Here is a 15,487-nt window from a genome sequence, read left to right as displayed (position 1 = left end):
TGTCTCTTTGAAGTTGGCAGGACTAAATAGGCAGAATCACAAATCGGAGTCCATTGGGACATTTAGTACTCATTTTATACTAATTTGTATTAGCAAAAATAATTTTGTACTTTGTATCATTCCAAAAAGAACCGTGTCGCTGCTACTTTTATATTAAGCTAACAGGCTCACATCAAAACAAAAGGAAAAAAAAAAAATGAAATGGCTATATATCGACATTGATGGTATTTATATATAAAAAGATTTCATGCCGAAAAAAGGAAAGGTTCGTTAAAGTATTATCTCATGTTAAGGGTTTCCTAAGGAGATTTTTGGATTAGAATCAAAAGAGGAGATTTACTAAATTAAGCTACAAAATCCTCATATTATATACGTAAGTATTACGTATATAATGACTAACAATGAAAAGGATTGAATTTGTATTAATTTGTACCACTAAACATAATTTCGTATTTTTCGTGCGGGAGGAGAAATTGTAAATAGTTTCTTTATTAACCATTCTGTAAATAGTTTCTTTATTAATCATTTATAGAAACAATTAATACTTGTAGAACTTTTTGACTTGACTAGAAATAATGTTATGTGATTAATGGATGCTCTTAATTTTGTGATTATTTTATTGAAAAAATTTTTTTATGTCCTTTTTTATATCAGTTTGATGCCAGTGTATCTGTGCATTTTTTTTCCTTTTTTTTTCGCACAAAATACGAAATTATTTTTAGCTGTAATTAGTGCAAATTCAGTTCTTTCCATCTCTAATCTTGTTTCTTTTTCTTTTTGTTTTATTTTGATTTTATCTGGCCAGCTTAATAAAGTTAGTAGCGCCATCGTTTTTTTTAAATGACACAAAATACAAAATTATTTTTATTAGTTACTATTTTTATAAATTATCACCAAATGAATATTAAATATTTAAATGTGATTTAATTCTATCCATTTGGTCCTGCCAATTTTAAAGAGATTCTGTTCCTTTGACGTGGTCGAAGTAATTTTCAAGCTTATCTATTTTTCTTTTTATTATTCGCGATTTACGTCTTTTCTTATTTATATACCATCGCATTTGATTTCTTTCTGATGTTTTTTTATTTTTAAAAATATATAATTAGATCTTTTGGGAGAGAAATTAATTGACGAAAATTGACTGCTCTAAATTGATATTTGTAAATGATTTTTTATGATATTTAATTTGTTACATATCGATTAAAAATATGTTAGTATAATTAATATCGAAGATTATTTCGTACAGATGTTGCATAATTATTTTGTTGTTAACGGTATATATGTATATTTAACATTATATATGTTACGAGTTTTATGCAAGTACGACTCTTTCTCAATTTTTTTAAGTTGCATCTACTGTAATGAACCGCCTCTTAATATTTTATAATAATATCTCAAGTTTGTGTTATATGATGGGGTGCATATATTTCATTATAAGCAAGATAATTATGAAAATTATTCTCTCTTTGTGTTATCAATAAAATCTTGAATTTTTAATTCTCTTAATGAAAGTCACGAAGAAAATTATTCACACGCACGCAGATATGTATATTCCTTTCTTTATTTTGCTCTCCAAATTGTTTGCCTCTTGTGTCCGTTTGCCGTGTTATTGAATTTTTCCTTCGGGAGCTGTTCTTATAACCCGGATGTGATACCGAGCATCGTCTGCGACACTTTTTGATCTTCGTTTCTTCGAGGCATCTTATTTTCTTACACGCACGAACTGATCAATGAGGTATCAGAATCGTTTCAGCCCGATCGTCTGTCTCTTTCTCCGCGAAAGAATGATCTCGTCGACTCATGGAGTCGGTAGAATCGGTGGAGTCGGAAAAAAACGTTTGTTCGTCCTGTCATCCCTTATCGACCGTTTGCGCTCCCCTTTTTTCCGAAGCGAAGGTTTATAGGATCGCGGAGAAAGTACGGGGACGTATTTTCAGCGGAGGGGATTTTTCTCGGGCTTCCTCGGCGTAGACTATCCGAGACTACGTGCCTTATACGTATCTTGTACCTCGTGAAAGGGATCCTAGGAGGATTCGGGACTAAGGACCTCCTCGACTCCCCGCTAGATAAATCGACTTCGCCCTTTCGTATCGCCTCCGAGCTTCTCTTACTGCCAGAATTACCCCTGAGAGAGGGCGGAGCCCAGAAATTCGTCGGACCTCGATAGTAAGAGAGAAAGAGAGAGAAGAGAAAGAGAGAGAGGCAGATAACTGTCAGAGGAAAGGCTTGTAAATCTGGAAAGCTTGTTTAACTTCGGCCTCCAAGTAATTTTCGGATGAGGATGTCGTCTGTAATTAAGGGGGACGAAAACTCATTATAAATTGTAATTGAGGCATTGCGCGATAGTGTGAAATATTGACCACCCCCCCTCCTCCGTCTACTGCCATATTCTGCCTTATAGTTTTCATGCGACGAGAATAATGGTTTCTTCATTGCTCTGCTTGCCTTGGCGTAATATTGCCGAAAGATGGTGTCTGTCATAGCGGTTTATTGTTAAGAAGTAAAGTAAGTTTTCACTACACTTTAGTCTTCACTTGTACGCAAGGTTGTACATGTATATGTGTGTGTAATTAAAATAAGGTATTAAATAATATATTAAATAATTTATTATATATTAAATACTATATTAAATAATATATTAAATAATATATTATATATTAAATACTATATTAAATAATATATTAAATAATATATATTAAATACTATATTAAATAATATATTGTATTATATATTTATAAATATTATTATATATTATTTTATACATTATTTTAATATTTACTCAATTTTTATTTTATTTTTTAATTATTTTTTAACGTAAAATAAATATAAAACATAGACATCAATTATATGGTATACTATATTTGTGAAAGCGTTAATTTGAGAAATGTAGAAGAGAATGAACCTATATATGCGTTTTTTTTTTTCATCATAAAGAAGATACTTTTATATATTTTTCTATGATTTATATTTCAAGATATATTAGATGTATTGTACATATATAATCTTTTTATATAAAATCTCTTTTGTCATAATTTCTACAAAGCTATTTTATATCGTGAGAACGAAAGAAGTGTAAGTGGAATTTCTGCATAAAGGTAGATTCACAGATTTTATAGCACACACCGGGAAAAGGGAAAAGATTCGTTAAAGTATTATCTCGTATTAAGGGTTTTCCTAAGGAGATTTGGATTAGAATCAAAAGAGAGAGAATTTTCTTGCGAGAGCAAATACAAGGCACAAAAGCCTTTACTAAATTAAGCTACAAAATCCCCCGCGTTCCGCAAGTAGCTATGCGTACTTAAAAAATCAACCGACTCCCGAGGACCTGTATAATCTGCGAAAATCACAGATGTGCAATTTGCATGTCGTACGGGATAATTTTAGGACACACGGAAACGTAACACACACGTTGCATACATTATTCATGGACGAGCGGAACTTGGCTTGGCTTTTAACCAGGCAAATTTTTCAAAATATTATCTGTCTCGCAACGCAAAATTATTAAACATTATCGCATAATTAATTTTTGCGATTAAACCGTGTGTTTCAAAGGATCATTTAATCATCGCGCGATCATTCGTCGAATTACGCCGGAGCAATGTAATTAAAATTTATCCGCAATATTATTTCGCACTATTTTATCGTTCGTAATATTATTATAATGCTTCAGATTTGTATGCGCGTGTGTCTGCCATCCGTTGCTGATTAAACGATTCAGCCTCGTAATCTCATTGCTATATTATTCACCGGCGGAATGTATTATTAAGAACATTAAATCCACCGATCTCTCTGAAAGAGCGAACCTCGAATGGGATAGAACGCTGCCTCCGCACGCAATAATCTATTCGGCTTAATGCCGGCAATGTGTACCAAAGAGAATATACAGTCGAAACGAAGCTTAAACCAGACGCGGGCGCGAGAGACCGCCGGAGATCAGAAGGTCACGATATTTCGTGGCTCGAGGATCGAGGGGGCGCTTATATAGAGAGAAGGAACGGTAGCGCGCAATGGGGTGCATTTATATAAGGCCTGCCTCGAGCATCGAGAGGGGTAAAAATAAGCCGGATGGGATATTATCGGGCTGATAGGAAGGTCGGTATTCTATTCGCGGTGAAAGAGTATTTTTTCCCTCTCTGTTTGACGTTGTAACGTCATCGCAAAAGTCGCCTATAGCAGCATTTGACACATTTATTTTGCCGAAGGTATAATATATTGAATGGATAAAGTAATTTTCGTTATATTTTTTTGGAATGCTATTATTGCGTCCGGAACTTTTGACAAGAGAAATGTCAAATTAGCTGCGAGATCTTACAGTGCTTTATTGTAGCTAAATTTTTATTTTTTATTTTTATTTTTTTTAGTAATAAAATTTTGAACATTTTTCTCGTTTTTCTTTTCTAAGTTTCTGCTAAAAAAAGAATGGATCTGTTTTAAACATGCAGACGCACTAGGAAAAATGATGAGGCCGACAACCTCTCGACTCTTGTTCCATTTTTTGATACTTGAAGCAGCTCTTTAGAAATTCGTAGTAGCTCGCAGCACTTTTTAATGAGACTTGCCCTCAGCAGGCGTGGATTTTGGTAAACGACCATCGCATCGGATAAAAAACCTCGTCAGCTCGACTGTTATCTCGAGCTAGCAAAGATGACACGAATATATTATCAATTCACAAAAGAGTACTAATTTAATTTTTTATCCCATGCGAATTAATTTTTAGGTATCGATATTTATGTATAATTCAATATATACGCATATATAAATGATATTTTAGTGGCATTTTTTAAATTGACAAAAAGTCTAAGATTTTAATTTAGATATTTTAAAGTTAAAGTAATTAATATATAAAATAAGAAACTAGCTAAAATAACTAAAGAAAATATAAATAACGAAAAAGTTAATAATCTGTAAAAAATGTATTTGTAATGTAATGTAATATTTGTTGCTTAGAGAGGTCTCTCAGTTATACTCCGCTCATAAAGAGAATATGTATATTGTATAAAGAGACGTGTCCTTGTGTTATCGTTCGATACTGTACTTGTTTATTGGCTTTATTTAGAAAGTCGCACAAGCTCGAGATATTCACTAGTTGCTCCACATCTCCGAGCAGTTGAAAGTGGCTCCTCGTTAGGAATTTCTACATCCCTCTTTTTTTCTCTCTTTGTCGCGCTTTGTGTCTATTCCTCTCAAAAGCTCTCTTTTCACTGGGTTCGTCATATGGTGTACATGAAAGCTCTCGGTAAATACATAAACAGCGAACTTTTCACTTCGTTTCGAGTTGGAAAGTCGTTGTTTTCTCTCCCCCCTCTCTGTTTCTCAAACTTATATTTTTTTTTTATTTTAATGACATAAATTACGCAAGAAAAAGTTTATTATTATCAGATCCTTTTACTTTAATCTCGTTTAGTAAACATTATTCTGTTAAGTGCTGAGCATTATTCTGTCAAGTGGCTCGCATCAAAATTTTGCAAAACATTTTTCTTCCAATTGCCTTCTTGTCGTCATGAGATTCGTTACTTGAGGAAACTTTTTCAATTAGTCAACGTCAGAAATGACGGCGAAGAAGTAGACAGTAGACCGGCAAGAAAGCCTAAAACGACATAAGGACGCATGTCTGCATTATTATCTAGACTGATTGTGAGAGACACTTCTGGGACGTGAATCGATTTCAATAATATTACCGCTAGATCGATAACCAAGGAAAAGAGGTCATACGTGACACGCTCATAATCGAGTCTAGACTGGTCAATCATATGGATCAAAGACGATTTAAAAGCACGCCTCTACGAAGATCACTTTGTATCAAATCTTTGAGACTCATACTGAGTCGGTTCTCGTTTCGAAAATCAATCAAGTTTCGTAATCCAAGACAAGGCTGTCGTTTTCTATAAATGCGAATAGTTGCACAAAATTATACAAGAGATAATTCCAAGGTTATTGACTTTACAATAATGCATAATAAAATTGATAATACATAATACATAATTAATTGTATACCAACATTTCATTATATTAACTGATAATTAAATTTATATCATTACTTATTTTTTTAAGTAAATATAAAGAATATTAAAATATTTAAAAAATACTACACATTTTTTTGGATAGTAAGAATAAAAAGAATATTTTTTATATTGTGTGGGCACTCTTTACAGAAATGAATCAGACTCGTCGTATAAAAGCAGATTTTTCTTCTAAGGTCTGTAGAAGAATGTAGGCAGAGGGACAATGACTTTGCGAACTATAAATTACGAGATACGGGTGGGCGGTTAATTATAATGATTCTTAAAGCTTTCATTGCTAAGAGCGCACTGTACTAACGCCGACGGTAGATGCGCTTAAGATGTAGTAATACTTTTTCGCCTTTGGCGCGTCGCCGGCGATGCATTAAATCGCGCGCTTCAATGTGTTTTATTGCGTCGAATTAAAGGTTAGCGATTAATGTCGGACTGCGCGTGTACCCCGCGTTTTCATAGCGTAGCAGAGAATATGCGCATTCATAGCACACACGTCAAATGAATTTCGCTGGACGTACGTGTGTCTGCGCGCAAGAACGAAAGGGTTAATGAAGGCGTGAAAGAGGAATTTCGCAAGGCGGTTATAATTCATTTTCGAGGCAACGGGGCGCATATTTTTTTTTTTTATTCATGATCCCTCTTCTCATTTATAACAGTCTTGGCGCTCAGTTATCGTTGTACCAAGGTTTCTTGTCGTCACCCGCGCTTTTTCACAAAACGTTCGCGATGCAGCATCCGATGCACTTTTCAAACGTTTCTCTGAGACAATTTTCTTTCTCCGGAAAAAAATTAATTTATAATTCTAATTATTGAAGCATAAATTAGTTTAAAATATATGATATTTAAATAATATTTTGATTGCGGGACTAATACGTGTGTATAGATATTGTATGAATAAAATCTTGTAGTAATAAGGTTTATTTATTTGATAATTATTGATGTATGTGTATATTGAACGCGGCAAAATTTTTTCATTAATTTATATACCTATATATATAAATTTATACACATAATTATATGTTTCTTATATCATAGCGTCCTTATTATATCGAGGACAGAAATCGATAATTTCGCAAATATAATGCGCAATTAATATTTGCGAATAATTCAATTACAAATTAGATATTTGGCGTAATTTATATAAAACTATACAGAATTATAATTTGCAATTCATCACAACACTATAACAATTCTGCGTTTTTAATTATCTCGAATATAAAAATATTTTTTTTATTTCTTTCATTAATATATTTAATAACTTTCCAATGATTATATTGATTCTAATAAAATATAGTTTTTCTTAAAATATATACAAAAATCAATTCAGAAAGATCTGGCGATATAAATTGATCTCTCTGGATTTTTTGACGAGACAAAAAGGGGATGCGATTAGTAATCGATTTGTATCTTTCCTTTGGATGCAGCTATTCGCCGGGACCGCCTGTATGTTCAAGTCGCACAACAAGGTTTGTTTCTTTTTTCTTTTCTATCTTCTGCTAATGCCTTGGTGTCTGGTGTCATTCCCTAATACATCGATGTTCCGTCTCGTTCGTGTGTCATAGCTGTTTTTGCTCTGCCTTTTTTATCTCTTCATACTCTTAAATTTTTCCATATCTTGCAAAGGGTTTGATTAGTCTATGTCTGATGTTTGCACACAAAGGAACGTGCACGCGTTGGATTTGTGCTTCGCAGTGTAATACGAAGATTAATTCGAGCCTCCTTGCTTTCATATTTTCGCTTTGATTCCTTTGCGAATTAAAGGACAAAATTAATTGTTTGTTGCTTTTAAATTCACGATAAGACGACGCGAAAAGAACAGGACGGTGAAAGAAGAAAGAGACGGGGCAAACAAAAGATGTTTGAATCGGATTGAATTAAATCAGCAGATTTGTCTTGCGACATGAATAACAACAATGATTTTATGCTCTTCAGTGTCTTATAGAGCGTAGCAGCTATAGTTTGTTTTGCTGTCAGCATTTCTTGATTTAAAAAAAATATAAGATACATATTGTAACATTTATTTATTATTTGTGTACATTATACATTATTATATTTATAATTGTATTTATAATTATTTATAATTATATATAATATTATATATGTATATTATTATACATATATAATAATATTATATATTATAGTAAATATAATTGGCATGATCTGCATATGTTTATTGAAATTTCTTTGTTAAGAATCGAAGAATCGAATTTCCCGTTCGATTAATGTTCCGTTCAGATCCATGGTATACTGTTGCGTGTTTTCGTCGCGCATCGTCGTTTCCTAGGACTCGCGTGTCTCAATAATACAATTGCATTTTATCCCAGATGACCGGTTTGTCTTCCGTCTTGTCTTCGTCCTTCGTGTATGTGTTTAGTTTCGTCGTAGAATCAGTCGCAATTTCCTTTCCACGCACGTAGCCCTTTTCTTTGTCTGTGCATTTCGCCGTCGAGCGACGATTCGATCGTGAGAGGTTTAATGGCCAACTCTGTTTATCTCTCTAGGAATTGCATTACTATTGTTGTCGTCAATAAATGGGACGTGAACGAACGATAAATAAGCGCGAGCACGGCATTCGCACACATAATCACACAAAACATTTTGATATCTATGTCACGTGTAGGCCAATATTAAATATGATATCGAATAGCCGCTCTGGATATTGATATAATGCAATAATAATATTGTATAAGTCAATAATAATATTGATGTAATTCAATAATAATATTAATATAATAAGATTTCTGACATATTATAAATAGTTTTTATTTGTAATTAGCGAATTTAATTTAATTTTTTTTACGAAAGTTAACACGAGAATTTGGCAACTTTCTTTTGCTTCTTAAAAACAAAAAAAAATCATTAGTTCGCTCACATTTTTTCTTCTCCAGAAATTTTATTTGGTTAACTTTATTTTCAAATATGCAAATAAATCTCTTCTCTGTAATTTTATTATACTTATACAAAAACTTAATCCGGATATCTCGTGTGAGATGTTATTTCTCGCTAATAAAGATCTTTGAAAACGCAAGAATTCATAGCTCAATTATGTTTGCGTTTGACAAGTAGGCTCAATTATGTTACCTGAAGTGCAATTCGAGCGATGAAACGGGAATCACGTGCGAATGGTTCGAAAAAAAAAAAAAAGCGATTACTAATTGGCGCTGTCGTGGATTGTTGATTGGTCGACGACGCTCTTTGAGATTGATCGTTCCTCGCGCTTAATTGGACACATTCATTCGCGCCGACCTGGTAATTGCACCTAACGCACCTAACTGCAATTGCAGTTGCGCGGTTCGATCGCGAGCGCTTCCCCTCTTCTTTAATTGGTCGGCCCGAAAATGAAATTTCGCCATTGAATTTGTTCACATTAGCCGACACGTGTCCGCGTCGGCGAAGTGAGCAGCAGCCGGTTAACGACATCGAATGCGATAGTTTTAATGAATTCTGATGTGATTGAAGTAAATGGCAGCTCGTCTGGTTTTTATTTCGGATTTAATATTAATGATGTAATGTGAGATGTAACGTTTGCTGACGTTGGAATTTATCGGTATTTATTAGCAATGTTGCGTTGATCCGATGATCAAAGCAGTTAAATGTATCCTTTCTTTATTTAATATTCTTATAGGAAATGTATATATATTTTTTTTTCTAGAAAAAATAATGTAGTGTTTTTTAAATATTTTTTTATAGTTTATATTTTTATCTTTTTTTAATCTCGATATTTTTAAAGGCGTACGCTTTTTTATTTTGATGATTTAATATTCTTCACGCAGCAACAAGAATCTGCTGTCATTAATCTTTAATCAATTGTTTATTCTCGAATAATAATTCATGTATAAGTAGAATTGATAATTCAATTGTAATAGAATATGCTTAGTACTTTTCATAGAAAGTTATCGAAGGGAACAGGAATAAGGAAGAGCATAATAATCGCGAAACCTGGAAGGAAAGTTTCGTTACAGTTATCAGATATAAATTAATTAACTGACCGATGCACAATAATTCATTTAATCAGTTCCTTGTCATATGCACTACGTATATGCAAGATAAGTGTTTTATTTTGATAGAAATTTCATAAATTAGAAAGTATAATTCAACTTAATAAATTCTTCAAAAAATTTCAACGATTCGAGAATTAGCAGCATGAATGCTGGATATTTCGGTCAAACAAGTCTAAATTAACAATAATATGCGTATGGGAAAACGAAGAAGGGATAGGAATTACTGGCGGAGAAAAACAAAAAAGGAATGATCTACTGACTCTCGGATTTCGTTCTCCCCGTTTAACGAGCTTTAATTAGTGACGTCAGCCTGTCGTCAGGTCAATCGACGATATTCCAAGATAAAACCACCAGACACGCTCCAGTCATCATCCGGCTCCGTTCCAAATAACTCCGACCTCTGTCTCGCGAGTCTCGCCTTTTCGCGAAAGCTAGTGCTAGTAGTAAGATCCAATAAGCATCGTTCAGAAACGATTCGCGCGCGTCTCGGTTACAATAGTCGGGATATAATCTCATAGGCAGTTTATCAATGCAACTGATGATAAATGACGTTTGCAAGTGTGCGCTAGGTTATCGTACGATGACATCATGGGTGACGCGTTTAATTGGATGATGCGAATTTGTTAAGATATGGATGTCATCCGCGGTTACGTGAGTGTCTAGTTTTAGATTCGAACGAATATGCATACGCATATTGTACGAAGAAACTTTCGCTATATATTTTCGTTTTCTATTCCCTGAGGGATCGGGTAATTCAAGGAGGGGTGGGAGGGAAGCAAAGTGAGAGATTTGAAATAATAAAATTGAAAAACTTTAACTGAAAAATTCCTCATCGGAAAGTTCAAGAATTTTAATATTTCAAGATGCAGTATTTGACAGTTTTTACGGATTCGAAGATTTAAAAGAGATATGAGGAGTACGAAATGTAAAAATATAATTCATAATCGAAAGAATTATCTCCGAAGGGAGAGGAATAAAAATTTGAATTAAAAAAGATAAAATCTCGAGAATTTTAAATGATATATAGAAATTGAAACACCGACGAATAAATATAAACATATATTATCTTTTAATCTCTGCTTTTTTTCTGACATATTAAAAACTCTCCGTTATGGAATTTTTCACGATATTTAGTTGGAGTTCACTGTACTATATAAAAGATTATATTAAAATAAAGTTAGGATAATTATATTTTATAATTATACTTTATATAACAAGCATTAAAATGAGGGAGATCGTTTACGAAATGTCTGACAGAGCACGCTTGTTCAATGTATCGTTGCTCGTTTGGATGAGATGATCGTTCGTAAATACAAGTGCCTTCAATTAAGAAGACGATTTAATGAAATTTCGACCGTACCGTTTTCATTGCTCCTTAAAAGAGCTTCGCGCTCCAGATGTTTATGCAGTAGAGCTCGTTTCATTGGCATTATAATCACTTCTGTGAAGTTGGCAGTTAACTTTCAGAATTTCTGACGCTTCTCCATAAAGTTTTTAAAGTTTAAAGTTTTTAGGAAAAGTTTCGGCGATTAAATGTAAAATACATAAAGATATGAAGTAACTTTACACTTCCTTCACATGAAAATTGATAACGTTTTTTTATTTTAATCAGGATTGTCTTGATGAGTCACATTTTTCTATAAAAATCTAAATTCTATTCATAGAATTTTAACAAAATATAAAAAAATTTCGAAGAAAAGTTTTACCCCGTTTTAACTCAAGCATAACTCCTATCTGAAAACTGAAAAATTATCAAAATATTTTTCTTTATTTCTGGATAATTTTTTCGCCTGAGTGTTAATTTTATAAATTATATTTTGAAAGTGAGATTTAAACTTCACGAAAGTGTTACAATGATCTTTGCTCACACAAAAATATGCACATATCATTTATTTTATCACGTATACTAATTAGTAGTTTCATAAGCAAACGAATCAGGAAAAATTTATAATGTAAATATATTTAAAGGATCAGTATTAAAAATAATCGACCAAACTAGCACAAACTTTTACACTTTATTAAAATTGGACAAACTACAAGACATTTACGGACTCGTACGAATGAACATTTTAAAAATATTAAATTACATGAAACAAATCACTCTGTTATAAGTAGACATAAAATAAAATATGGACATGAATTCGATTGGACAAAACTCAACATATTACATAATGAGAAACATGTGCGAAAGAGAGAAATTGCGGAAATGTTTTACATTAAAAAATTTAAGAATACAATTAATCTTCAAAAGGACACGGAGAGCTTAAATAATATTTATGATAAAATAATAAAGGTCGTGTAACACATTTCCTAAGTTAATATAGTTAGTTATTGACAAAGTTTCATACTGACTTAACGTTCTCTCCTTTTAATGTTGACAACATGTGAGCGAATTTTTATTTGAACATGCTTATCTAAGATTTACATTTTATAACGTATATACTCTTTTTATATCCAATTTAATCTATGCATATTACTATCTTTATTCAAACCGTTTAGAAATATAAGTTTATTAATTGTATTATTTTAGTGTATACTTGGAAAGGACCATAACCATATGGTCGAAACGTCGTAACTTTTGATAAAGTGTAAAAGTTTGTGCTAGTTTGGTCGATTATTTTTAATACTGATCCTTTGATTAACTAGCGATATTAAAATAATTTATCGGTAAATATATTTATATCATGGAAAAATTGAAATCATTGAGTAATCGTATCAATTCATCACAGTTACATCATTTTACAATCAGCTGAAATAATGATACCTTGCTACGTTTTAGTCGTATAAAAAATTCGTAATTAACCGTGTTTAAATTCTTGCAGTGTGTTTGTACTTAGCTAAGCGTATCTCCACGCATTTCTTTTATCAGAATGACTCTGTTTGTTCTCATTAATGAGACGAAACGGCGTATTCTCGAAATAAATCCTTTGGAACGTAATCACTCTGGCACGGTTATTATTGTTCATTAAAACTTGTTCTTCGCGACGACTCCGAATTTAACGGCGGCGGGCGGCCTTTTACTTTCAGTTGGGCGACGCGATGTTCGTCGAGCTGCCACGCGTTCGTCTGGACGGCGGAGCACGTGCTTTTCGGCAATACTGGGGATACGAGACGCGTCCATTGGCACCGCCGCCGCCGCTGATCGAAGAGGACGAGGCGGCCATCGAACCGGAAACTGTCAGCCTTCGGGAGGCCAACACCGCTTCTCCAATAGGTAAGTACAAATCAATCACAAGATGATCAAAATGTGTCCCATTTCCACGCGAACAGCTCTGTATTTTTCATCCTCGTCTGTTATCCGATCGAAATTGCATCTTACGCTGTCAGAGATATCTACAATATGAAATTTGACGTCGACTTTTCTCTCATAAGTTTCTAATATTTATGTAGTAATTGTATAAATTTTCTAATCGTTTCGCTAACACATTTTTGAAAAGAGCCTGATTTTATATAATATATTTTATATAATTATTAGGTATCACACTTCTATAAACATTTTGTATCTAAATATATCTTTTAGAATATTTTCTTAAAGAATGATTTAAATAAAAAGTCTGCACTTGGCATTTTTATTGTATGAATATACAATAATATAATATTCTTAAAAAATTTATAAAAATAAATTTAAAGAAGATATAAAATACAAGATACAGAAAATGAATTTTTTTAATGACAAATGAGAGAAATATATTTATAATAATAATAGGTGTATATAAATATTAGTATGTGGATGTGTGTTTCGAGATTAGAAGCACTTAACTAGTAAAAATGATATAATATTCTTTGTGTGTGTGATATTTTTTATTTCTAACAAAATTTCCATTTCTGGATACACATCCAAATTATTATACAGAAATATTAATATACTATATGTGTATAATACATGCGCATTTATTGAAAATCGAATTTAATTTCTCTAATTTAATTACATTAAAAGTGCAACTTTTTTTTCAATAATAACTCCAACAAAAATGTTATAAAGGTAGGTATATGTCAAACATGTTTTTGATAAAACATGACGAATGTTGCCATTACACATGAATAACAAACAGGAATAATTATATGTGGATAACTATTTGGAAAACAAGAGGCAATTTCATTTATTTTAATTACAATGAATTGTTAGTCTTTGAATTCATCTCGTATACGAGCTGTCATGATTTTACCGTAATATCGCGATCATAACTATTTCGCTTTGTATCAGCAGAATCGCGTTAGATGCGGTATTTAACATCGGTTAACATTTTGTCTTCGTATAATAGCGAGAGAGGGACCAATCGACATTAATTGCGCTTTGTTGAAATTGTTGGTGGCATCGCTGCGACTGACAGACACCGCTCGACGGTATGTCCTTAACGAGTCGACATTGTTCAAAAGGAATCAAGTGCACTTTTCCCCATTTCCCTCCGGGAAGCCGATTCACTTCGTTTTTACAGCAACGCGAAAGGGCGATGGGGAGAAAAACGCTATTACGCGGGAAAATAAAACACAAAACGTTTCTCGCACACAGCGTAATAAAGCGGCATGAAAAACGGGCTTCGTTTTTTATACTTCTAAAGTACTTTGACGTTTAAACTATCTATATTAATTCAGTAGCTTGTAACCAGAAGAAAGGGAATATATATGTATATGAATAAAATCTTGAGATTGTGAGTTGTCAGATAATTCTAGATAACTTCGTATTTTGTAATGGCAAATTATAAAAATTTTAATTGCATTTTTACAGATAAAAAATTAATTTTTTCGATAGGTAGCATCTCTTTCTACCTGTTTTTTTCTTGATGCAAGCAGACAAAGCAGTTTCCTGCAACAATCTGCCATTTTATTGATTTCTATCACGTTATAAAATAATTTTTTGTAAGCAAATTTTTTTATCTCTACGCGTTATTCTATCATATTAATTTTAGTAAATTAATGTTAATTTTCGTCGTCTGTGTCTAACTTTATTATGTTTTAATTGCAATTTCTGCCTTACCGATATATTTGGTAGCATCTGCGAGAAAGTGCGGAGTTTGTAGGAGTTTCTCTATGACCAGCTCTCGATACTTTACTTTTTCTCATAGCATCTAGATGGCAGAGGTAGTAAGCAATTTGTTAGCTGATAAAAATATTTGTGGAATTTTATAACAAAATATAAAGATAATATTAATAAATTATATTAGATATATTAGCATGATATTAGATTTTTTATTTAGTTTTAGCATTTCAACTCAGCAAAAAGAATTGTTCTTTGAAAGATTTACATTTTTCTTATAACTAAATTATTCTGAAAATTTAATTTTATATTATATATTGTATACATATGCGTATGTTTTTTGATATGTAAAATGTATTTAGCATAGAGAAAACATAACTTAAATTTTCTTGGCATTATATTGCGAAAAGTTACACAATTTTTATATTTTGAAAGCAAAGTATAACAAAAGCTTCGAATATCTTGAATTCCAAGGATGCAACATATTTTATGAATCA

The 15,487-nt window shown here is 32.4% G+C and overlaps 1 protein-coding gene across 8 annotated transcripts in view; it reads left to right on the top strand.

Moving 5' to 3' along the window:
- The window catches only part of Raskol (Ras GTPase-activating protein raskol), a 370,271-nt gene that overhangs the window by 201,486 nt on the left and 153,298 nt on the right, over positions 1–15,487 (top strand). For 5 of the 8 annotated variants that reach the window (XM_083037555.1, XM_083037557.1, XM_083037554.1 and 2 more), the window contains 2 exons: positions 7,439–7,480; positions 13,043–13,229. In XM_083037555.1, coding sequence (XP_082893681.1) covers positions 7,439–7,480; positions 13,043–13,229 — 229 coding nt within the window. Of the gene's footprint in view, positions 1–7,438; positions 7,481–10,416; positions 10,667–13,042; positions 13,230–15,487 lie in introns of those variants that run through there. The other 3 variants (XM_083037556.1, XM_083037552.1, XM_083037559.1) reach the window with 2 other exon arrangements.

Source organism: Prenolepis imparis, unplaced genomic scaffold, assembly GCF_030444845.1.
Source record: "Prenolepis imparis isolate NDT839.2.m4 unplaced genomic scaffold, iyPreImpa1.0 SCAF_5, whole genome shotgun sequence".
Classification (NCBI taxonomy): Eukaryota; Metazoa; Arthropoda; class Insecta; order Hymenoptera; family Formicidae; genus Prenolepis; species Prenolepis imparis.
The sequence above is the reverse complement of the archived record's forward strand: the minus strand, read 5'-3'. Positions and strand labels throughout refer to the sequence as shown.